Source organism: Paramisgurnus dabryanus, chromosome 13 (assembly GCF_030506205.2).
Source record: "Paramisgurnus dabryanus chromosome 13, PD_genome_1.1, whole genome shotgun sequence".
Classification (NCBI taxonomy): domain Eukaryota; kingdom Metazoa; phylum Chordata; class Actinopteri; order Cypriniformes; family Cobitidae; genus Paramisgurnus; species Paramisgurnus dabryanus.
The window spans coordinates 1,798,182-1,824,982 of record NC_133349.1 but is presented as its reverse complement, the minus strand read 5'-3'; the positions used below and the strand labels follow the sequence as shown (position 1 = coordinate 1,824,982).

The 26,801-nt window shown below is 36.6% G+C and overlaps 1 protein-coding gene across 2 annotated transcripts in view; it reads left to right on the top strand.

The window, feature by feature from the left end:
* Positions 1–26,801, top strand: part of LOC135789243 (mannosyl-oligosaccharide 1,2-alpha-mannosidase IA) — a 222,578-nt gene that overhangs the window by 98,749 nt on the left and 97,028 nt on the right. For both annotated transcript variants that reach the window (XM_065299001.2, XM_073811524.1), the window contains exon 2: positions 16,497–16,593. In XM_065299001.2, coding sequence (XP_065155073.1) covers positions 16,497–16,593 — 97 coding nt within the window. The remainder of the gene's footprint in view (positions 1–16,496; positions 16,594–26,801) is intronic.

Sequence of the window (26,801 nt, the reverse complement as noted above, 5' to 3'; positions counted from 1 at the left end):
TCTCACTCACAAATGACTTCCACCATCTTTACCTCGCTTTCACTGCACTCCAGCCGTCTGGATGAGAAACAGACACTTCACCCTTCTTTTTTCCAGGTTAAAGTAAATGCTAGGTTTGTAATACTGCCTGCAAAAATTCACAGCAATGAACAATCTATAAAAACGGTCTTTGACGTGGAAACGCGCTTAGCGTCAGAGTCTGAGCAGATGTATGCACTTTTTTTCAGGTTTTTGGAAATATAAGCAATTTTTGAGCTCGAAAAGGATTTAAACATTTTCAATGACATTACCATAAAAAAAGAAATGATGTCATTTGATCAAGATGTCAGCTGCCATTTTTGAGAGTTTTTGGTTTTATTTTCTACAATTCAAGGAAGGCTATGGAGATATCTTCCATCTTTTTTACAGTCTCTGGTTGGATGAAGTTTCTTAATACTGAATTCTAGTGTTAATATTTTAAAGTAATGGTTTGCTTGTTCTGTTATACACTCACCTAAAGGATTATTAGGAACACCATACTAATACTCTGTTTGACCACTTTTCACCTTCAGAACTGCTTTAATTCTACGTGGCATTGATTCAACAAGGTGCTGAAAGCATTCTTTAGAAATGTTTGCCCATATTGATAGGATACAATCTTGTAGTTGATGGAGATTTGTGGGATGCACATCCAGGGCACGAAGCTCCCATTCCACCACATCCCAAAGATGCTCTATTGGGTTGAGATCTGGTGACTGTGGGGGTCATTTTAGTACAGTGAACTCATTTTCATGTCCAAGAAACCAATTTGAAATAATTTGACCTTTTTGACATGGTGCATTATCCTGCTGGAAGTAGCCATCAGAAGATGGGTACATGGTGGTCATAAAGGGATGGACATGGTCAGAAACAATGCTCAGGTAGGCTGTGGCGTTTAAACGATGCCCAATTGGCACTAAGGGGCCTAAAGTGTGCCATGAAAACATCCCCCACATCATTACACCACCACCACCAGCCTGCACAGTGGTAACAAGTCATGATGAATCCATGTTCTCATTCTGTTTACGCCAAATTCTGACTCTACCATCTGAAAGTCTCAACAGAAATCGAGACTCATCAGACCAGGCAACATTTTTCCAGTCTTCAACTGTCCAATTTTTGGTGAGATCATGCAAATTGTAGCCTCTTTTTCCTATTTGTAGTGGAGATGAGTGGTACCCGGTGGGGTCTTCTGCTGTTGTGATTGTTTTATCCATTGTGGTAGCCATGGCTCAAAAAGTTTGGAGACCCCTGGTCTAGAGTCACTGATGCACTGGTTATACTGGTTACATTGGTATTCTGTATTTTCCAAACTTAGGCACTGGTGTGGCTACATCTGCCCATTACATGATGGTGGTGTTTCATCAAAGACCTGACATTCATTCGGTCACATTAAGAAGAGATTGAGTGGAGAGACTGAAATACCAAGCTGTTTTGTATTGCAGATCCTGGATCAGTCTATGAAATCAAGTAAAATATTACTATATACTTGTTTTGGTACTTTTTTGTAATGTGCAATTGAACTATTTAAAGTTAGTTATAAATATGAGCATTAACAAATAGTTTAAAAAAAATTCAAATGTAGATGAATGTGTTTCATTTTTCTAGAAGATCAGAATGAATCATTCAGATTAGATTTCCAAGTGCTAGGAGAGAGAATGAACATTTTAAGTGACCGTGTTTCATTTGGTTTCTCAGTTTGCTCGACTCAAAGTCTCTCTGTGTGTGATTGGAAATGATCTGAGATTGGAGTTTGAATGTCCGAATATTTGATAGCTTCTCTCCCAAGCGTTTCATCAGATGGACATTTTAAGTGAACACATTTGATTTTGTTTCTCAGTTTGCCTGCAGTGAATACAATGGGACAATAAATATCAGTGAAGGTCTGGGTCTGACGTATACTGCCGCAGCTGTTGTTGTTGTTTTTATATGTCATCAGGGCCACTAATTTTTCCATAAGCGTGACATATAAAAGTGTTCCTAAACAAACAGCATTATGAGATTAAATGCTCTTCATGGCTAAGGGCAGCGTCATCTCTCCACTTCACTCGTATGTGACTGCTTCAGGCGTCTCGAATGTTCATGTGGTCTTGAAGTGAACTGTGCTTTTAATGGCCTCTCTCTCTCTCTCTCTCTCTCTCTCTCTCTCTCTCTCTCTCTCTCTTTCTCTCTTCATTATTCATGAGGTGTTTAAGTGGCAGTCAGGCCCTGCTGTTGTTGGATACTCATGAGTCTTTTTTGGTCTGACTGATGTTAATTTTCTAATGAAGTAGGAGTTGGTGTCATGGGACGCAACAGAGTGACAGAAGTCAATGTTTTCTGTCTCACGCTGTTTCACATTTTTTGGCATTTTTGTGCCTCTCGTGTCGAATGCAAATGCAAGTGATAGGTTTTCAAACCCTCTTTCTGCAATAGTTCAGACAAACATACAGTCAAACTCATGATTCATTTGAATCATCATTCAGTTGTCCTGGTCAACTTACTGTAATTTAGGGGTGTCCTTGACTAAGGATTTATATATTCGAAACAGAATTGTCAAATCTTTCTGTAGTCGACCGATAGTCAAATCATCTATGTGTGTGCATGGGTTGGGAGGGGGCCAGACCAGGTACAAATGGGTAACTTTTATTTATTAAGTGACCAAACAGTCTTTCAAGTAATGACCGAAGACAAAACTGACGATGCATTTATAGCTTTTTTTAAGGTAACATAAACATTTGTTTAATCGTTCATCATAACATTTTAAAACCACAATCTACAGAACATCACACAAAGATTTAACAAAAACATTTTGATAACTAAACCTAAAAAATAACAAAAGTGATCTTGCCTTGGAAACCCCGGCTACAATTTAGCGATATTTTGTCCTTTTTTGTCCTTAAAAAAAAAGGACAAATGACATTTATGATTACTGTAAATGATAAAAACTATGCTTTATATACAATTCATTAAACATTAATTTATAACAAGAAAAACACTGAAATTAATGATTTTATAGACACTACGCTTTATTATTTAGCACAAAAATACTTGCTTGCTTACTTTGACTTTGAAAATCACTTTAGGTAGAAACACCTGATGATTCTTATAGTATTTATTTCAGGAATATGAAATCACAAGAAAGACAGTCGTGTCAGGCATATAGGTTCTTTGCAGATATTTTCGTATCATCACCGAAATTTAAAGAAACGGCTTACCTGTTTTGTAGTTTAACTTTTGACAAGATAACCACCCTGTTTTAAATACATTTTAAAATTTATACCCGCCGAAAAACATCCTTTTATATGTTTAGTTTGATGAACTCCTAAAAATGAAACGCAGAGCACCTAGCGCGTTCGGCTAAATTGCTTCCGCCAGCACGCAACAGCGCAACATCGATACAACAAAAAACAATAAAAAATTTACAGACTTAAATAAGATCAGAATTTGTTTATAATACTTTAAAAAAAAGGTCAGAAGTAACAAGGTGCAGAACAGATATGTGCAAAATGCTTAATGTGCACAAGCCAAATAGTTAACTCAGATAATTCAGAGTGATTTATAAATAAAATAAAATAAAATAAAGAAATTATTTAAAGAACGAAAGTATTGCCAAAATTGCCAGCTATGTCTTTTAAATGTAGAAACAGAGGCTATGGTTTATTAACCTAGAAATCTCTTATGGACGTGTAGCCCGGTCACAGTGGTTGTTGGATTTATTAACGCATTTTAAAAATATTTATTGAAAGCTGCTACTTCACATATTATTTGCAGCATTATAATAATATGCTATATTAATATATTGGGAGAAAGCTGTTATATGTGAAATGAGATAATGTGTGCACCTATATACGGCCAAAATTTAATGATCCTCATTTCATATCACATCTGCGATGCATCAAATCTTGATATCATATAAATTAAAATTTTGCAAATCAGTAGCTTCCCCAACCCTGCTTCAGACTTATGTATTTATGCATAAAACATGGTCGTTGTTTTACACTTTTTGTGAACCAACAATTGAATCTGGCAAATATTTTCCTGGCAGCCATCATGCGGCCGGGTGCATTTTAATGGGCAAAGAAAACCAGCTGTGCAATTAGAATTGGGCGAATTGTCCAAACAAAAGCTTTTTTGACACAACGTCTCTCCACCGATGAGAAATATCTGCAATGAATCACCACTCTGAAAACAAACTGCCCCTTTTAATAGGCAGTTACAAGACGTTTTCTGGCCAAGTGAAGCTCACAATAGCGGCTGTTTGCTTCCATATTTCACATTTCTAGAGATTTAAAGCCTCATATATTCAGAGGTGTTGTATTTTAAGAGCCAGTAATCAAATACAGGTTCTTGCTGAATCTGCCGGGGGTCTCATGGGGTCTTTAGGTTTTTCATGTGGTTTCTCTCTTGTGTGAAGGTATGATGCTGATGCAGGCTTTTCTCCGCCAGCGAGTCCTGTGATGATACGGAGGCTTGTTAACACTTTTGTGTCTTTCTAGCCTCACATGACAGAGGTGATTTATTACCCATCATCTTTCAGCAGCCGTGCAGTTACAGTAGATGTAATCTTCTGTTATATGTGCACTTATGGGATCTACCTGACTTTCTTTATAGCATAGCTGTAATGGGGTCCTGGGGTCCAAAAGACCATACGAAGCACATATGAACATATAGTGTTTGGATAAACTGTACCTTTAAGTCTTATTTTATTTGTGCATATATATATGTGTGTGTGTGTGTGTGTGTGTGTGTGTGTGTGTGTGTGTGTGTGTGTGTGTGATTATTAAACTGTGCATAATAAAAAAGCTCCTCAAAACTAAATTGCCTTTTGACGGGTTTAATATCATAACTGTTATTGATGTCTTGTCTGTTCAGCTGGAATTGTTGCAACACAATGTATATTGCACATCAGTCTGTTACATTCAAGGTCTTTTGCAATTACAATTTATTTGTGAATAGAGAAGGTTGACTTGGTAAAATTGGATTTTGGTTAAAATGAAATGCACCGAGCAAATATACAATATATTTATTTCCCTCTTTTTTATTCCCTGACAAAGAAGGTACGACAAGTTGATGAGCGAATGATGTGCATTAGATGTGTAATTGCTTTATTTGTGCATTTTTTTGTTGTTGTGCAGCCACAGGGAATGATGGGACCTCAAGTATAAAGCAGCTTTACATGAAAGACAAAGAAAATAAAACACAGAAAAGGGGAAATCATGAAGTACAATTTGCTCTTGTATAGGTCAGTGGTTGCAGCACAAAAGGTCAAGGGTTTGAACCCAGGCAACACATACACTGATATAAAATGTATACCATTGTAATACAGCCAAAATGTAAGTCAATTTGAAAAGCGTCTGCCAAATATGTAAATGGAAATGTAATAAATATGAGAATCAGGGCTTGCAAAATATAAAAATCCCTGGTAGCTCTTCGGGCAGGCACTCTTCAGTTTTGGTACCCCGAAATGAATGCAAGTAGCCCAAATAAAAATGACATTATTTTTAATGTGGAATATTTGGTACTGAACTCAAAGTCCTCTATACTTCATGTTCTGCCTCTGAAACATAACTGAAGTCACAGATAAGAAAATGCCACTCGATGATGAGGGCATAGGACAGTTTTGGCAACAATACAAAGTTAAGGACCACTGACTACAATGTTTGCTTTGCTATTCTTGTTGTTGTTTTTGATGGTGAAAAAAATCTGTTCATGCACATCTCCACATTGGATCTACTCACCATTTATAAGTGGTTCAATTGGTTACAAAACTCACAGTTTGAATCATATTATGTTTTTCTAGTCAAAGATTGGTTCATTTTGTTTTTTTGAATCAGATTGGATAATTTTTTTTCCCAACAAAAAAAATAAGGGCTACTGTCGCTTTAAGAGCATGTTCTGCACGGGGCCACATAGCCTAATGTCACAAATCTGATTATTTCTCAACTGATTATGTTCACTTCAAAGAAATAATTGTTTTTTACAAGAATATATTTTTTTAATTGTGTATGTGTCCACTAAAGACATGAAAGAGAATTTTATTTTGTGTGTGTGTGTTGTCGGAAATGTGGCTGCATGCGAGATTGTGATCTATAGTAAATTGTAACAGCATAGCATCTCCTTTATCAGCTTTCTCCTCGTGTCTCCACTTCTCTTCTGTTTGTTCTTGTCGGGGATTTATGAATGTCAGCAGTTTTCTTCACTGCACATGCAATCTATATCACATTTAAAGCTTGCTGTGGGAGTTTTTACTTGTTTCCTGAGGATAGTATCTGACAAGACGACGTTGGTAGAAATTGTGTGCAACAGATCCAAAATCAGTACTGCACAATCTCTGTACAGTTTGAGGGATTGCGAATAGAAAGTGAAACAAAAAATCCAGCGTGCTTTTAACTCTTTCCCCGCAGCAGTTTTTAAAAAAAGTTGCCAGCCAGCCCCAGCATTTTTCATAATTTTTGCAAAAGTTTTATGCCTTCCAGAAAATGTTCTTCTTTAAATATATGAACATACAATATATCAAATAAAATAACAGACCCTCTGCTTTCAAACAAACAAACAAAAAAAATGTTTCATCCTACCTTCATTAGTTCTCTTTTTATTTTCTTCAAAAACACAAAATTTTGAGAATTCCATTTTTGCGAAGGACTTTTGATAGAGATCAGATGCAAAGTGATCTTTAAAACATACACAGAGTTCTTTCTCTTTCATGTGAGGTGTTACTTCCTGGTTGTAAAAGTTGCAGAAGTGCGCCACCTGGTGGATAATAGCTTTATTGCCGAAATCCGGAAATTTTCGTCATTGGCAGTGAAGCATTTTCTCTTAATTGGCGAGATAACTCGTCAATGGCAGGGAAAGAGTTAAACACGTTTTCAATACCCAATGCCAGAATTAACATACAACATAATTACAACAACCAAATATGTGAGAGAATGCAAAAGCATTTAATATATTTTTTCTTCCTGTGATAGCCCATCGGGCAGGGCAGAGATACATTTTGGTAGCCCGACATGAAGAAAGAATAGCCCCGGGACATCAGGCTAGCGATTTTGTTGCCAATGTTATTATCTGTATTAATAGATTACAATCAAATAAAATTTACCATGCAAGTGTAGTTTTGTCACCCATGTCTTTCATGTAATACATCGAAATGTTCTTTATTCTTGTTCATTGCAAACTACACAATATGATAAACATTTACATTACACTTTTTTATATATCTCATCCCCAAACCAGAAAGTCACATCCGGCATGACTCAAAGTCTGCGATTGGTCAGTCTTGTGTTGAGCTCCAGAAGTCTTTGGGCAGTGTTATGGGGCGTACACACCAAACGCGAATTCAACAATTTGTGCGAGTAGATTACATACAAAGTCAATGCAAATATGCGATCAGATGCGTCCTTGCACGGGACAATGTGAATGACGCAAATTGGCCGACACAATTTCCGCAAAAACATGCGCTATTCGCCTCAAATGCGTCTTTGCGTAATTTGAAAATGTTGAAAATATTCACCTCAAGCGAAAAATTCACATGACACAAAGTTACATGCCGCGAGGAATGCAATGCTTTGCGTTTTGTGTCCAGTCTGGACTTCATCACTGGCCAATGAAGCCTAAAGTATTCTGGACATTCATTAAGATCCAAGGTAGTGTTTGTGCTTGGGGCTGAAGGAAATCCTGAAGGTAAATCGCTTCCCAGATCAAATCAATTTGGTGGTCTATGAATGAAATTACTTGTGGTTTCCAGACTCAGGGTCACAGCTGCATTAAAGCCGTGATGTGGACTAGACACGATCAAACCAGATCCCAGTAGAGTTGAGCCTATGAACGCTGGGTAATTGGGACAGCAGGAGAGAAATGCCCAGAATGACGAATGGATGGAACGAGCCACTAGACCACAGATCCAAACAATGATCTGTCAGTCCTGTTTTGTATGCATGGCAGTGTTTGTCACATAATGATGTTGTTTCAAGCTTAGTTTAACATTTAACATTGAAGATGGTGCAAATAGCTCATTGTGTTTCTTCTCTATTGTTTGAAGAATACTGCATTGTTTTGTGTCCTTGAAATCTGTGGGCAGAAATGTGTGGTTCAGATATTTCTGCTTTGTACTATAAGGACAGTTTAGAGTCATGCATGTGTCAGAGTTCCTGAGGTCATGGAGATTCTGGAGCGATCAGGGAATTTTGAAACTGCAATTTACTGGCCTGGAAATCTTATAAAGTCACGGACACTTCTATAATTGATCTAGTTACCATAACCTCTAAAATATTAGTTTTTTTTAGTATCGCTTTAAAATGATTTAAAATCTTTCTATCCCTGCTTGGAACTCGCTTGTCCATTGCAGGTCGTAGGGATTAAAATTATCCCAGCATTTCAGGCCACATTCACCCTGTATGAATGATCACAGTAACCAGAAACAACTGGACAATTATTGAAACATCATAAAGCATAATTGTGAGACATGGGAACCCAGATCAGTGGCCAGTTGCATAAATATAGCCACCTAAGTAAGACTGTGCCTTAAAACTAGTCTAACCAACTAACTACTAGTTTATGGCTCATTATAGTTGTGTGTACATCCTACGATGTAGGAAACGCGTCGGTTTTTATATATACTTCTGGGTCATCGTCCGTGTCGAAGTGCAAATACATCTATCTATCTGTCGGTCTGTCTGTCGGTCTGTCTGTCTGTCTGTCTGTCTGTCTGTCTGTCTGTCTGTCTGTCTGTCTGTCTATCTATCTATCTATCTATCTATCTATCTATCTATCTATCTATCTATCTATCTATCTATCTATCTATCTATCTATCTATCTATCTAACTATCCATCTCTTACTCTCAGACTAGGTTTTCTCAAGCCAACATAAAGTTTGTTTACAACCTATAACCTCATCTAATTGCACATTGCGCTTAGATTGTTTAAAAAGGGCCCATACAGGCTTTGGTTCTTATTAAACAGTGATATATTGAAGCTGGTGAAGTTGTGTGTTTGTATATTTTGATGCATTTTCGGCTAGGCCCACCTGATTTTTTCTGGGGGCCCACCCACATTGTGAATCCTGGCTACGCTGGTGGTCCAACTAAACCTAAAATTCTGGCTACGCTGGTGGTCCAACTAAACCTAAAACTGAAATAAAATAAAGTCAATTAACCCTTTCCCCGACCACGTTTAAAAAAAAAATTGCCAGCCAGCGACAACATTTTTTATTATTTTCCCAAAATTTTAATGCCTTCCAGAAAATGTTCTTCTTTTAATATATAAGCATACAATATATCAAATGAAAGAACAAAAAAATCCCTGTTTCATCCTATCTTCATTTGTTCTCTTTTTATCACATTTCGAAAATGGGTAGGTTTCTTTAAAAATACAAAAATTTGACCAAAAAGCTGAGATAATTGGACTTGTGTTCGAGATCATATTCAGAATGATGATCAAAACATACAAGGATTTTTTACTGTTTATGAATCCATGGATACTTTAGTGTTTTATAAGTCGTGTAAGAGGTCCACCTAGTGGATGATAGGGATGGGTACCGAAACCAGTTATTAAACTGGCCCCGGTGCTAAATTATGAAAGACCATAGTATCAGTAAGATCTGACGCTGTTGGTTCTGCTTTTGGGACTGAAATCAGAAATCACAGCGAAAATTTAAAACTTCTTGTGGGGTTTAGAGCTTGGTTCAAAGGGACGTTTTAGCAGGTCTTTAAGGTGATAGATGACCCTACCAAATTTCGTATCTGTACGTTTTTCGTAGCGGGAGAGCTGTTCTCTTGAAATTTTGCAGGTGGCGCTATCGAGTCATTTCTACACGCCTACTTCTGACGCCTATACCACATGTAAATTTTCGTCACTTTTGACATGTATGCAAAGTTTCATGAGTTTTCGAGCATGTTAAGGCCCTCAAAAATGCGATTCATTTCGGAGAAGAAAAAGAAGAAACTGAGCAAAAACAATAGGGCTTTGCACCTACAATGCAGGCCATTTTGGCCTGCTCCTCGGTGCTCGGGACCTAATAAATTGAATTAAAAAACAAATAATATGACAAATTCTCATAGCTGATATCATTACTAAAATTACCAGGAAAACTATGAATATCTAATTCAAAATTAAAACTGAAATAAAAAGCTTAAGTAACTCTCACCCAAATACAATATTTCTACTCTGAGTTTATTATGACATTTTTTTCTTTATTTTTGGGAGCTCTCTTCAAAAGTGTTTGTTTTTTAGCTGCTACATTAGTTTGTTGTGAAAACAGCAGAATGATGAGACAGTGGGTTATTTTTGTGTATAGATGTTCATTCATATCATTTGGGTAGCAAAATGTTTATGTATGGCCACCATCTCATTTCAAATGGTCTCCATATCACAAAAACACAGAAATTGCTTACCCCAAATATAAAAATCCTTTATTTTTACCCAAACTCTCTACTTTTATGTTCCAAAGTCAAAATGACATCAAATGGGTCAACATACGACATAAGGGTGAGCACATAATTACAAAATCATATTTTCGGTGGTGAAATATTCATTATGTTTTCTACTTAAAAAAACTAAAAAAACTAAACTGCAGTTAGCAGAGTCTCAGCTGTGTATCTATACTTATTTTAATATCTACTTATTTAGCCTCTAACCAGCATATTTTTGGTGTCTCTTAATCTGTATTTCCACTGCAGCTGCTGATAATCACAGCTATCTGAGAGCCTTCATCAGCCCTCCTCCTCCTCATCCATTAACCTCATGCTTTCTCTATGTTCTTTTCATAATTACACCAAATTGCTTCTCTATCACGAGTCTGAGGTCCATTATGCCGAGGTTATTTTTTGTGTTTCTAGAGCAGGAAGCTTAGCTGGCTTTACACAGTCGTGGGCCATTGATTACATTTCAGTGGAACAAGAGCTCTCGCTGTGCAGGTTGCTGTTGATTCACAGCTATTAGCTGGCCAGAGAGAAACACTGAATGCAACAATTGAATATACAGCCGACGGCGATATCCGCCTCGCAGCCTGGATCACTGTTATCACCCACATACCATGCTAGCGCTGGTGGAAACCATCCTGGCTTGTGTGGTTTCAAAAGGGGTTGGCACAGATGGTCAGGCCGGGAAATCGGCTATATACCAGCTTGGCCAGTCTTTGAGACGGTCACGAACCAGTAGAGACCTGCAAACGTCTGGTTTGAGCAGCATTTTTTGTTTTTAATTAAATAATGAAAACATAACATAAAAGATGAATTCATCTGAATGAACTGCAAACAGTCGTGAGTCTCTGTAGTACTTATAGTTATTAAAAGGCAACTTGAGGCAACAGAATAATTCAGATTTATAAAAGTTGAAAGAGTTGGTGTATAAACTACAACCATCTGTTCAAATCTGAACAAATATTTACTGAATCCTTTAAAAGAAGACCAGCATATTCAGCACCATTTTTAAAATATATGCTTGTTTGACTTTGAGTTTTAACATTTGGTTTGAATGTGTGATCCAGATCAGAGTTCAGTTTTATGCCTGCTGTTTTTTAGTTCAATAAATATCAGAGATTTAAGATTGTAAGATGTTGGATAGCTGATGATTTGGATAGCTGATGATTTGGATAGCTGATGCATGACATCTTATTGGTAAATTCAAAGCAGCAGCTGCTTTAATGTTTATTGAAATTTATTAAAAAGATTTCTGGTACAAGATATACAATCCTCTATATACAATCTATCTACATTTTTTATTCCTGAAATTAATTTAGTAGCTCTTTGTTGTACTTTTTCAAATTGTTCTACATTGTTCTAATTTATATGGAGACCAGACCGAGCTTGTATATTCAAGATGTGATTTTACCAGGGATTTATACAATGGTAAAAATATATCCTTACCTAAATATCGAAAAGTTCTTCTTATTATTGCAATAATAGATTTTGCTTTTTTAACTTTTTATAGAAATATGTGTGTGGAATTCAAGTGAACCATCCACCACAACACCTACGTCCCTTTCCTCATGCACAGGATTAACCACTATACCTCAAACTACATAATTTTCAGTGATGTCATTTTTTTCCCAATATGTAAATGATTACACTTATCTTTAGTAGCAATTGGTCACATCATTTGATCTGTGTCACATGTTATTATTCTGAAAATCTTAGTATCATCTGCAAAAAGGTAAACATCAGATTGCATCATATCTGGCAGATCATTTATATATATTACAAATAGAACAGGGTCCAAGACTGATCCCTGTGGGACCCCAGATGTCACCCGCATCCAATGGCTTAAATACTTTTTGGGCCACCTGTTTGTGAGTCAATTTTGGACCGTCTCTGCACGAGGGCACCCTCGGGCTTCATGTATGATTAAACAGACTGGTGTAAATGTCAGTTTAGCAACATCAGTTGAATAAAACTGTCTGCGTTTGGAATAAAAGTGGATTAAATATTACTCTTCTGTATGGAAATTTAAAGTAAACACATAAAATCAATCAATATTTCTCCAAATATGCACACCTTTGAACCGAAAGCCCTGAGGGATGTTGTTTTGTGAAGTGCTTTCATGGCCATGCATGGTATTTTTCACAATGACTGTGATTGAGGGTCATATTTCATTTTACAGGTATAGACTGTGATTTTCATTTCATAATTTGTGACACAAATTAAAACATTATTGTCAGTATAAGATTTTCTGAATAAAATAAAGGTACAAATATTGAGTCTTAGACCTCTCTAATGATTTATTCTTTGTTGTGTTAAAATCTTTTACATTAAATAAGTAAACAACAAGGATCAGATTACAATTGCGAGGATGCCAATGATCTTTGACATGTAAGGGTTTATTAAAGATGTTTGGGGTGGCACAAAAAAACTTTGTCTCACAGCAAGAAAGTCCCCGGTTCAAGCCCTGGCTGGTTTAAGGAGGTCTTTATGTTTTCTCCCTGTGTCAGCATGAATTTACTCTTGAGAACTACAGTAAACTGTTTTCTTCCACATGTTTTACATTTTTAATAAAAAAATGCTTGTGAATGCCAGTGATATTCTTTGACTCCGCTATATGACTAAAGCAGTCATACTTGTTCATTAGAAGTGGGTGCCCCAAAACTTTTGTCCAGTGTGTGCGTGTGCTAACCGCTGGATTGTGAGTCTCAGATAACAAGGTGGATTCAACTCATTTCATGTGTGAAAGTAATTTTCTTGAAACCTGAAGCAGATCTCATTTCCCAACATTTGGCAAAATGTATTTTTCCATGTTTCCCAGATGAAGGTGTCGAGCAGCCCTGAGGTTTGTGTTCACATCACACCAGCGTTTCCTCGTGTTCACTGAACAGATAATTGAATTTGCATCTTTTTCTCGGTTTATTAATAGAGATCGAGAGCAAATGCTCGGTGGACATAAATCTTTTTGTGGTCTGACCTGGTGAATTTAATTAAAACATTTCATTCAAAAAACTAAAAGAAACTCAACCTGTATTACAGTATTTTTTTATGTTTTGCTTCTTTTTACCAGTTTTTTTTTTTTATGAAATTGATCGGTGACATTTAACATTAATAAATCCAAGGCAAATTCAAAGCTTCATTGACTTTAATTTTGGTAAATCTGTTTAAAACTGCCCAAGCACACAGAAGCTCAATAGAAAAGCTTTTCTAATAATAAGAAAGCAACGAGTTGTTCAGGTAGAAACGGTCAATGCGCTGCTTAGAAATTATCAATATTCATTTTACAGAGCAAAACATCTTTGTTGCTTTATTTCTTGATGGAAATTCAATTAGCTGGATGTGTTCTTGATAGGTTTCAGGACATTGTTGGTTTGTGAAGTTTTGTCTGCTGATATTTGAGACCTCCTCAGACCTTTTCCAGATGAAGGGACTTTTAATATCAGGTGTCCTTTCATCTCTACTAGGAAACTAATGTACCACACTGCATTATGTTTCCATTTTGTCTTTGTCTATATATATATATTTCTGTGGAGAATGAGATTTTTCAGTTTTGATGTGCATTGAGGGTCTTTGTAAGAGGCTTTTATAAGGGTTGTAAGAGAGATGGTTTGCATTAAAGGATAATTTATCAAAGTGTCAAACATGAGGATATGTTCTCTCTACTGGTGGAGAAACATGCTGTTTTGGTAATGAGTTTATTTGCTCATCATTTAAGCTGTCATTGACCAGACTATTAACACTTTGTGTGTGCGTGCGTGCATGGTTCTTCTTCTGTGGTGCATATTGAGTTTTTTGCATGAGAGCGCCCTCTGGCCTTTGGATGTAGCGGCATTTCAACGTAATTCTTGAGAAGCATAGCAAGCAGAATCTCACGATTATGGATGCTGATAAAATAGCTGTAACTGTGGGTAAAGCATGCGGATGGGTTCAGCTCCCAAGGTCGAGTCATTTTTAAATGTATGTCATCCAGCCACTGACCTGAATTGACTAAGTTAAACATTTCATCATGCTGCTCTTATACTGGTTTAGCTGCTATATGTACATCAAAGTATTCTGATTCATCTCAGTTGCTTGAATCGTATTCGTGTTTATATGCATCAAGGTTGTTGAACTCTGTGTAGATAAAATAAGCAGACGGGTATAAAACTGGCTATCTATTTTTCCTTTCGTCTGTCCTGAACTCCCTCAGGAGAGACGTTCAGCCAACGTGCTCCAAATGACACATTTCTTGGAATTTAAGTGGTAACCAAAGCCTTTATGTTGCAATATTTCATCGCTCCAAGCAAAAAACTCCCACCAGCGTTCATCGGAAACAGATGATCACAAAAGGTTTATTCAAACCCAGACTCCCCCACATCTCCACCAGCTGCTCCTTCATGTGCAGCTCAAATAAATATGGCCGCATATCAGATCTTCTCCTTGCTAACCCCATATCATGTCGAAAGTCTTTTTATTGCACTTTTGGAGTCAGTCCCACGTCAATTATTGGCCTTTTCCGCCATGTGAAGAAGTCTTTGAGATCTTTCTTCCTGGAGGTTGTTGGATTATTGGCACATTCTTTTTAGTTGGCATTCAGAGCTCAATCCCCAGGGCTGTAGAGGTTCAGGAGGAGCAATGATTGATCCTGGCTCTTTATGTTTTTATAAATGGCCCCTTCAGTAAGTCACTGGTTTAGTTTCAGATTCTCACACTTCCATGACCAAACTTACTCATCCTTTATGTTAACTGGATAAAGAGTTTTCTGAAGAAATGTCATAGTTGGATTGATTTATTTGTATGTCAGGAACATATTTATAAGTACAATGCCTCCAGGAAACTCTCAAGCGGACTGAAGTTGAAACTGATAGATGATTGAATATGTTGTAGCTTTGAACGCAGTGCTGATAATCTTGAATAACCAAATATCATCTGATTAGTCAAATAATGTTGGTCTTTCACTGAATATCTGGCTTTGTGTTAAATTCTTGTGTTTAAATGAAAAATATTTAAATGCACACTGCATATGAGACAATATTAATTTATTAATGCTTATTTGTTAATAATAAACTCATACATGTTAGCATTTGTTTGATTATTGGGGGTCTTCTGTTGGTCCATTTTAAATCGTTAATGCTTGTTTTACTTTGTCTTTTGTCTTTGTTTACATCCCAATATTATGTTTTAATTTATTTAAAGCTCACGTACCACATGCTTTTTTATAGAGTAGTATTACATCCTTTATACCGCTGAAGAGTCTTTAGTTTTATCTGATTTATAAAAGACAGATCAGCTTTAGGGATTGTTTCCAAAAAAGCAGCGGGCGAAGTGAGTCACGAGCAAACAACACACACACACCATTTTCTCACTATCTACGGATAACTTATGATTCATGTTTGTGTCGTTTACATTATATGCACTTACGTGCCGATTTCCGACATAGCAGACATTTGATACAGTTTTACTTACCGCCTGTGACTTATGACCTGGTTGGTTCTGGCCCATTTCAAAGAAATTAAGCGTTAAATAAACACACACAGAAAACTCTACTGTTATCCCGGATAAACAAACTTTATCCATTTATTCCTTAAGGCTGGGTTACTTGGAAAGCTGAACAAGGCTATCTTCTCCTTACATCCAAAACACTTTGTTTTTCATGCCATTGTTGAGTCTTGCTATAAAACAAAGCTGTCGCGTACAGTGATACCTGCGACTTCTACTCAAAAGAGCGATGATAATTAGCGTCCTCGTCATTCTCGCTCTCACTCTGATTGACGTGTAGGTGTGCTTTTCCAGGGGAAGTGCCCATAAAAGGACTACGGGGTCACTGATACGTAACAGGTACCCATGTTCGAAAAAAACTTTCCGAAACTTGAGTTTGGCCCAGAAATACTCTGTCACAAGCTCAACTGCTTTTTTAACACTTTGCATTTGTTTAGCATGAGGATTACACTTCTTTAACTGTGTTAATAAGTCAGGATGCATGAAATGGCATTAACCCCCCCACCCCCCAATGCTCTATAGATGAACAATAATTACATCCTAAACACATTGTTCAGTGTATATTTAATGGATAAAGTGTTTCATTAGAAATATTTTTTCTTTTTGCAGATGATGAAGTTTGCCTGGGACAACTATAAAAGTTATGCATGGGGCAAGAATGAACTTCGACCCCTGACCAAGAATGGACACATTGGGAATATGTTCGGTGAGTGAGGTTATAATTCCTTTAAACTCTTTCAGCTGTTTAATGATTTGTTCTTTTAAATCATCCTTCAACTGATTTGAACGATGATGTAAGTGTGTTGTGTAGCACTGTCCTCTTGATGCAATGTTAACTATACAGAGATTATCACTATGCGTTCACTTATTAGGCTTCCAATGGTTTATTGGCCGATCAGAAGGGACATCTGTTTGTTTTGAAGAGTTATTCAATGTATTGTGTGCATCTCTAGTCACGATTCCCATAAAAAAACACATCCTGGTGAAAGCCACACTTTCACAAAGCATATAGGTGCATATAGGAGCTTTAGAAAAGGCGAGTGTCCCTTGGTTTAAAACAGAGCTGATTGGGTGAAGGTTTCTGTGGTCCATACTGATTTGGATTGTTCTCATTGTGCTGGTCTAGAAGAACCGATTCATCTTTATTTGTATGTATAATCAGTTGAATCTGGACCTATGAGACCTTCAGGCAGACATCTGATCATTCAGGAGTGTTTTAATAATTTTCCACTTGAATGTTGAAATATCCGAACGGTTGACATTTGGATTTTAGCTTTAGAATAAAGGTTGAGGAATATGGATTTTGTTCATTTATAAGCAACATGAAAGGTCAGTTTGACTGAGGTAATGTAGTGTCTCATGTGATCTATAGTGTAGCACAGCCTAATGTTTGACCATCAGCATACAGAGCCGTGCAGTTTGCTGCTCATCCGTCCGCATAGCCATGCCACAGAAGAACCATTATTGGTTCTCCAAAGAGCATTTTAAGTCAAAGCCTCTTGCTTGTCTTTTATATTCGGAAAAATCTTCGGAGTTTTGTGTGCACTGTGCACATGATGGTCATTGACTGGATTAAAGTGGACATATCACGAAAATCTGACTTTTTCAATGCTATAATTGGGTCCCCAGTGCTTCTATCAACCTAAAAAGTGTGAAAAAGATAAACCCAGTAACTTAGTTTTGGTAAACCATTCTCTGCAAGCATGTGAAAAATAAGTCATTGAAATTTGGCTCCCCTTGTGATGTCAGAAGGGGATCTTATTATAATTTTACCGCCCCTTAATCTGCACTATCCAACTACAGCACTGCCTTTTATTGCAGAGATCAGCTCATTTCCATTTAAAAGGAAACACTTTTGTCTGGGGACACCAAATACTTATTTGACATTTTTAAAAAGTCTTGTGAAATGTTTCCTTTAACATAGATTATGAATTGGTGTTTTTAGCAACTGAATTCAAAAATTTGACACATGTGAGATCAGAGATGTGACGAGGGTCAACGCTTCAACACTTTATCAGTTAATTGCTGTTTTTATCAAAGCAAACCAATTAGGTTTAAGAAATTATCTGTCTTAGCAATCGAATGATCCGATTCTAAGTGGCTGGTGTGATTCAGTCACTGACTTCATATTTTTTAAGCCTGAGAAAAGAAGTGAAATAGAACTAATCTGATAAGCTAATGAGTTGACTGTGCTGCAGGATACGTGATCTTTAATCCACTTTCATAAAAAAATTGATAATTTACTCATCCCCATGTCTTTCTTTGTTCAGTCGAAAATAAGTTTTTTGAGAAAAACATTCCAGGATTTTTTTCTGTATAGTGGACTTTAGTGGACGTCAGTGGTTTACAGTTTCAATGCAGTTTAAAATTGCAGTTTCAGTACAGCTTCAAAGGCCTTTAAACAATCTCAACCACAACCTTATCTAGCAAAACTATTTGCCAAAAAAATAAAAATAAGTACTTTTAAACCACAACTTGTCATGTTGCACTAGCCTTGTAATGCACGCAACCTTACACAATACACGTAATCACGTGGAAAGGTCATGCGTTACGTCTGTGAAACTACCACTCCAGTGTTTAATTGTGGAGAAAAAGGAGCATTCAGACGTTGTTGTATGTGGATTGATACTATTTAATGTCTTTGTGTCAGTTTATTGTTTAAAATGGTTCACAAGTGTGTGTTTCGCATATCTTATCCCTGACCTTTTGACATGATTATATAAAAGCCTACGTAAGGTAGTGCTGGCACGTCACACAGATGCAAAACGAATATTTTTGGTTTTAAATGATGTTTGTGGTGGAAATGAGGATTGTTTCGCTAGATAAGAACTTTATGCCTCGGTTGGCATATTTTAGAGCTCTTTGAAGCTGCATTGAAACTGTAAGTAAACCATATGGAGAAAAATCCTGAATTGTTTTCCTCCAAAAACTTTTTGACTGAAGGATGACATGGTTCTGAGTAAATTATTGAGATTTTTTATGAAAGTGGAATAATCCTTTAGCAATTAAATGGTCCAATTCTGAGTGCCGGGTGTGAGTCACATTTTGGAAATCTTTCAAGCCTGAGAAAAGAAGTGAAATATAACTAATCCGATAAGCTAATGAGTTGACTGTGCTGCGGGATCCGTGATCTTTATTCATCCCTATGAAACAAGCCGAGTATGAAATTAAACGCTGTGTCCTGTACTTTAATCTTGCGAGTAAATAGATCTGTCGGGAGATGTGCATTAAAAGGATAGATCAGCCAAAAATTTTAATGACCTCATGATTCAGAAGGCTTTGTGATTCTGAGGGCATTTCGATTTTGTAAGAAAAATAACAATAAATGCGTCTCTTGTGAATGCACGCTGGTCATTACTGAAAGCTGATTTTAGTCTACATTGAAATGTTTCATTGATTGCATTGAGAGGACCTTTATTAACCCCCTGGAGCCGTGTGGATTACTTCTGTGAAGGATGGATGGATTTTTTTAGTTGCAAACCAGAAGCACCATTTACCATTATTATAAAGCCTGAAACAGCCAGGACATTTTCTAATAACTTTGATTGTGTTAGTCTGAATAAAGATAATGATATACATTAAAAATGGCTCAAGGGGGAGTAATTCATGGGGTAATTTTCATTTTTGGCTGAACTATCCCTTTACCATATTACACTAAAATACACTATTACTGCTACAGTAACAGCCGACTTTGAGACACATGGACAATCTTTTATTTCACATTTAATTTCTTTTAATGCTTGCTGCGTCTATATTCTCTGAAAAGGAGCTTTTAAACTATGTGCATTATGAAAAGGCTTGTGAATTGAATCAATTCGTTGGACTCCAGCATTGAAGAGTTTTTGCTTATTGTAGTGCAAACTATAGGAAATAAAGTATAGTTTTGTTTTGCCTATTATAAACATGGTAAAAAACAAGTTAAAGGTAAAACACAATGCCCAATGTTAAAAATAACCCAGAACACCTTAGCAACTGCATAGCAACCGCCTACCATCATGGCTGTGACTTCTGCACAAATGTACCCTTAGCTGTAATCTCTGATATATTCAGTAGTGTTTCTCTCGTCATGTTGTGTGGAGGTACAGGACGTCTCTTCGTGGATAAAAGATTCAAATTCATTCATTTATGTGTAAGAGAACCATTTATACCACATGAGTACATTTATGAATCATGACAGTAACATATTTTGTCCTATCTCTGAATGTAAACAGCGTGTGTAAATGCAAATGCATTTGCTGTTTTTATTTTGAGGGGGTGAAACACGAGGAATTAATATTCCCATTTTTTATATATATATAAAAGTAAGAGCTAGTAAAAGTCATTTCAGATCTAAATATCAGCTTTTGATTCATTCATTCAGATTCTGATATTTGATCCAATAAATATTTCATGTTGAATGAATGAGAGTCTGTTGAGACTCATCTGTGTGTGATGTATGACTGTCAGGAGCTTTTGTGTTAAGCAGCGATGAGCGTCTGCCCTCCATCACTCAATGACAAAGTAACAATGATGATGAAGACTTCAGAAAGGACATGATGAAAGCTCATTCTCTTAGCTAGGTTATTTAAATCAAACCTCATCCGGATCACATCTATGTGTATATTATTTTATTTTCACCTTTTATTGAATACAGGGTTCCCACTGGTCCTTGAAAGTTTGTGAATCTGAGGGTAAAAAAATTCAAGGCACTGGGAAGTTTTTGAAAATATACATACATAGATACAGGACATTGAAAGTACTTGAATCTATTTTATGCAATAAGAAAAAAAATTCTGGAAAAAATCCATATTATTCCCTGTGTAGTGTAGGATAATATCATAAAAATTCTAGACTTTTTAAGCACACGTGCTAAACTGTTCGCTTTAAATGCTTTTATCTTCTGTATGCAAATGTTGATTCATACCAAAATGCTTTTTTGCATAGTGGTGTTTTCGCAAATAAAAATGTCTCAGGTTACGTATGTAACTGTTGTTCCCTGAGAAGGGAATGAGACGCTGTGTCTCCCTTGCCATACTTCCTGTGTCCCCCCGCAGCGTGAGTTCCCTTGAAAGCGAACTATCTTAAAAGGTTACATGATGTAACCTTGCTCTCACTTGAAATGTGTCCCCACATTTAGTCCTTGAATTTGAGGGTATTGGACCTGGAAAGTCCTTGAAAGGTCCTTGAATTTAAAGTTAACTAAGGTGTGGGAACCCTGTGAATACTCAAAAGTTGAAGCTAAGATGATAATAATGTGGTAAAATAAAACTTTTAGGGTTTGCATTACTGCTGCAGCAGCAGTACCTTACATAATAAAGTAAATAAATGAATGTAGAGGTAAAGAGACGATCACAGTGCGCTCAAAACAGCCACTGTGGTATCATTAATTCTTACCTTTAATTAAATACATAAAGTATATACTTTATATGTACTCTGTGTCCATATCTTTTTATGATGCATGCTTTCAGAGCAGATAATGTATATAGTAATTCTTTATTCCTTTAAATTAGTTTTGACTCATACATCATTAAGAAAACAATCCCTACTGCCTCACACCGGTGTCTTTACAGCGGTTATCACTCAAAGTTATGGAGTATTGGAGGATATCTGTAAAACGGCAGGAAAATGTGTGCGTGTTTGTGACAGTATGTATGGATGTGTCTGTAAGAGAGACACCATGTATGGCAAATGAACATCTTACACATTGGCTGTGTTTGAAACCGCCTACTTACATACTATATAGTAGGTGAAAAACTGTAGGCGAGGCGAGTGGTATGTCTGAATTTATAGTATTTGAAAAACAGTATAGAAGAAGTACCCAGATGATACAGTATAATACTTCCAGCAAGATCCTGAAGTGTTCATTGCTATCCCGTGATGCCCGGGAGAGAAGTTCTCCACGAAGAAGAAGACAGAGGGTGTTATTTTTTTTTTCAAAAATGCCCGAGAGCGGTAACACAGCTCTATTAAAATGCAAATACATATATTAAACGTCTGCCCTTGTGGTTATATTGCGCTTGTTTAACGTCATTCCAGTTAACAACTAATTTGTCAACATGGCGGATGTAGTACGTCCGAATTCTATCCATATTCATACCATAAAGTACCTACTGTTTTAACGGTCAATGAGTAGGTACTTTATTTAATTTAGCTGTCAATGTTAAATGCTTTTTTCAACCCGTTTTATTTTTGTGGTGTTTCTTGGTGGACACTTTTATTCTAAGTGACTTGCTGCACATTCACACTATGCTTTTGCTGTTGGTTGAATGTGCGTTCCTTGGGGACAAACCCACAATCTTTTGCGCTTCTAATAGCAATGCTTTACCCAGGGCCGCTGCTGGCCAAATGGGTGCCCAAAGTGTAATTTTACCCTGGGGCCCCCTTTTGTTAAAAAAACAACAACAAAATTAGTGTGTGTTCGAATCATTGACTGTAAAAAAAGATCGACATAGTGTCTGTGACGTCACCCATAGGTTTCTGAAGATCGTTTTTTAAGCTTAAAGTAGGCGTTGCCTGCCGTCGCCATCTTGGCCGCGCGTCATTGCGCATCACTTGTGGATATCCGAAAATGGGTAAAGAGGCAGGACGTGGGTGAAGCTGAGGTGACTGGTTGCTGAAACCATGCCCGCCTAGCTCGACTCTCGTTACGGCAGTGGCTGTTCAACCGTCACTCAAGTGGCCACGCCCTTAATTATGCAGAACTTTAAGGGTTAATATAATTTAAACGGATGAGTTACAAAAAAATTCACCCCCTTCACAGTTGTCATGAAGGGCAAAATTGGCTATACAGACCAAAAACACTTTTTGTACCAGGCTGTAAACATATTATTTTCTACTGAAAAGTACATGGAGGTCTATGGGATTGACTCCCTTTTAGAGTCAGCCTCTAGTGGCCAGTCGATGAATTACAGTTTAAATCACTTCCATATTGGCTTCATCAGAGAGATCGGAAGGTTGCCCCTTGGTGAGAATACAACTTCATTATCATTTATAATTGTATTTTGACAGCAACACAAACTATACCAACACTGTATGCAATTTTATATGATAGCCTATATTTCTGCATCTGTACCTGTGTAGCTAATTAACTTTAGCCTAATCTAATGTGACAAAGCTAATCTTACATGTCAGTATAAATCCAAGCAATTTTGGAGAATTACTCAATCTTTTTCTTGTAAGTAAATTAGAAGTCAGCTTTAAGAAAACAGCAGATGTCTGTTAACAAAAGCAAAAGTTGGTATGCATGATTATGGTCTGAATAATAGGCTACAGTTTGATTTATTTAACACTCAAGCATTCAGTTAAGCAGATTTTATAAATAGAAATAATAAATATGTGTAGTTATTAGCATATACAAAACAACAAATTAGCAAATAACCATGCTTTAAAATGCCATGCAGCACAATGTCATTTAAACAGTTGAAGTTACATGATATAAATTGGTACATTGTTATACTATTTAAATCACGCAGATGAGCTGGTGATATCAGCAGCCAAAGCTATACATTTACACAGGCTTGTTAACTGACCTGAAAGTGATGCACAGGTTTTATTTTGGACTTTTCCTTTCCATGACAGAATGCTGTGTCTTTCCAGCCATACTGTAGCTGTCCATCAATTTTGGAAATATTCCAAATTGGAAAATTAACGGGAATTTATGGAAAGTCATGGGAATTATTTGGAAATAAAAAACACTTTGTTCGGTTTACATGACAGCTAACCTCATACATTTTCAATGCCCCCCCCCCCCAAAGTGATATATGGAGGATTTTTTTTTATTTCAGACGCTACTTTTTTAATGATCTCACCTAAATGTTTTTTCAGTCAGTGTATTTGTCTTTATAATGATATAATGTTGTTGCACACTAGCTTACACACAGCACAAGGAAGTTGTGACTAATTTGTGTAATTTATGTGAATAGATGCAAAGATGGACATTTTGGCATTATTTTGAGTGTAGGATTTAGGATATTATCCGTGCATGTTATGGAAGAATGTGGCGGGTAGAAATTCAGCTGAAATTGCTTTAAATCTTGTTGTTTTAATGAAACAAAATTATGAGGCAAGATTTTTTTATCTACATTTAAGTTCCCTATTATAGGCATTTTTTTAATTCCCATTAATTACCAAATATTCCTGTTCATTCCCATGGAAAGTTTCCAACCTTGAAAATTCCCAGAATTTTGCAACCCTACTGTGATGTTGTATGTGTTCCTTACTTTTTGATTGTTAATTTCATCTTCCTCTTTCTTCCCCATTTCTTCTCTCCTCTTTATTTACTCCCTGCATATTTCAGTTTGACAATCTTAAACAAGTCTTTCTTTGATTTCTATTCTCTTCTTCTGCTGTTTTTCTGTGACTTGTCTACGTTTTCATTTCAGTTATTGCATCTGCACCTTCATCTCTCCCATTATTTTCTCCATCAGACGCCTCTTCATCTATAACATATTATTTTCGCTCTTCTCTCAGGCTCAATTTCGTCTCAGTGTCGTTGCGAGCGAGTCGGTGTTGGTGTTAGGAGCCGCGGGTCATTACCGTTCATTACAGTCAGAGCGAGAGGTCAGCGGGTTACAGGATACAGTAACACATCTGTAATGGAGAGATGTGACTGAACGCTGCTGTAGGCCATCAGATGAGCTGAGCTCTTAGAGACGTTTGAAGAGCTCCAACATTAAATCTCTCAGGTCTTCATGCTTCTTAATAAAAGGTTTTTCAGCACAGGCTTTAGATCATTCAATTACTGGAGCAGATGGGCTGTAATGCTTTTAAGTGTCCTCTGGTTTATGACACAGTCTGCTGCAGAGATGCACCACAGTAATGTACACTGTTTTACCCTGCTTACCCATTTAAAGTCTGGACGGAATGTGGTAAGATTAAGAAATATATTAAATGGAACACAATATGTGAATATAAAAATAAAACATAAAATTAAAGCATATTAAAGCAAATCTTATTCTTAGTACTTTTAAAAGAGTGACAAATATAAAAATGTTTATTAAAGGCACAATATGTAGGATTTTTACCACTAGAGGCCGCTGTTTCACAATAACAGTAACAAAGGTGAAACTTGATGATGTTACGCAAGAGAATAAAACGGAGGTGATGTTGTTTTTACTAGGACTGTGCAATTAATTGTTTTTGAATTTCTATTTTGCTTTTTGCAAATTTTGATTGCAAAAAGATGATAATGGAAATAATGCGTGGCATTTTTTTTCAGTCATTTTGTTTTGTGTCATAAATTCAGCTATCCTTCAGGTATCCTTACCTAACATGTTTGTAATATCGTATCAATAACATCAGGTCTGCATTCAGGTCTCACACCAATCATGATCCAGAAACTATAAGGTTGTGATAAAATGTGCTAATATAATTCAGATTATTCAGACTTGTCTTCTTATGTAAATGTTCAGATTTACATTCTGCTGATTCAGATGCATTTGACTCTTGTTAGAAATAAAAATAAATAAAAAATAAATGAGAATAGCTGGAGGCGGTACATATGTTTCCGCCTAGTAAACCATTCCCGCCATGTCTCTGCTTTTGAAAAAGATGTTAGTCTCTGATTTCTTCTTATTTACTTGTCAGTCCCCGGACGCAGCGTTTTGTGGCTCCACCGACAAACAAGAGTTTCGAATCAGATTTATGCATCTCTTTCAAGCCTATAAATGAAGCAAATAGTTACACAAGCCCACCGTTTCCAAACCAAAAGAGCAAATGTAGTACATGCCAGTTGAATTGTACAAGGCTTTGACCTTGGACCCTTTCCAGAATCGCCTGTGTCTGGTCTGGAGGCGCCAACGCAGAGATGCATTGTGGGATTTTTAATGAAGCTCAACTCTATTTATCATGTGTCCATGGAAACGTCCTATTCATTCTCTCCCCCTGAGCAAAACTGAGAAAACTAACAAATCTAACTTTGAAATAACCTCCAACATCTCTGTCTGTTTTGCCAATTGGATTAGACAAGCAGTCGAATGAACTGTAGAAAGCTTTACTTTAGATGAATCAGACCTGGCTCTCCACAGCATTTTATTAACAGAGACTGAAGCAACTAGTTGTTTACTCCTCGAGAAGTAACTAACTCTATTCAGCTGTCTATAAATTTAAAGGAACAGTTCTTCTGAAAATGATAAATGTCATCATTAAATCCTCATAATCCTTGTAATATTGTAAATTCACTCGCTGCATAAACTCTCAAATCACATTTGAGATGAGGCTTGATGAGATGAGACACTGCAAATGTGATTTAAGATCAGTGACGGAATTTAATACAAAATATTACAAACAATAGCTGATTTAAAAAAAGTTCAAAAATTGCACCGTAAATTACTCATCCTAATGTCATCCTAGGTGGATGACTTCTTTTATATCTTTCTTCATAAATAGTAGCACGTCAGCTCAATGTCAGAAAGATGATCATTGGTTCTCGTGAGTAGTCGTCATATGCGTTGTAACAAAACACATTTAAATGTAACAAACTGAATTTAAATTTTTTTTCTTGTTTTCAGAAAAAATATCAAAAATTCTTAAATTAAGATGCTTTTTCTTGATGAGCAAAACGACCCAAGAAAATAAATCTAGTTTTTGGACCAAAAATATAAAATTTAAGTGATTATGAAGTGATTATTTTTTGCAATAAACCTCCGTCTTGGCGTTGTGTATCGTACGCATTTGTGAGGCTGCTCCACAGCGCAATGTCTTGCAGTGTTGCCAGGTCCTCGTACATACCGTTTTGGCGCTTAACAGTTTATGGCTTTTGGCTCATGAAGCGATCAAGTTTTTGGTGTTACTGAAGTGTGAAGGTTCCGGTCCCAATATTTTGATCTTTGAGGTAAAGCATTTGGATTTATTTCAGTTTATTTTTGGATTTTCTTGTTCGTTGTTTTCTTTCGTGCAAGATCTGGCAACACTAGTCAGCAAACGCTCGTGCCTTGT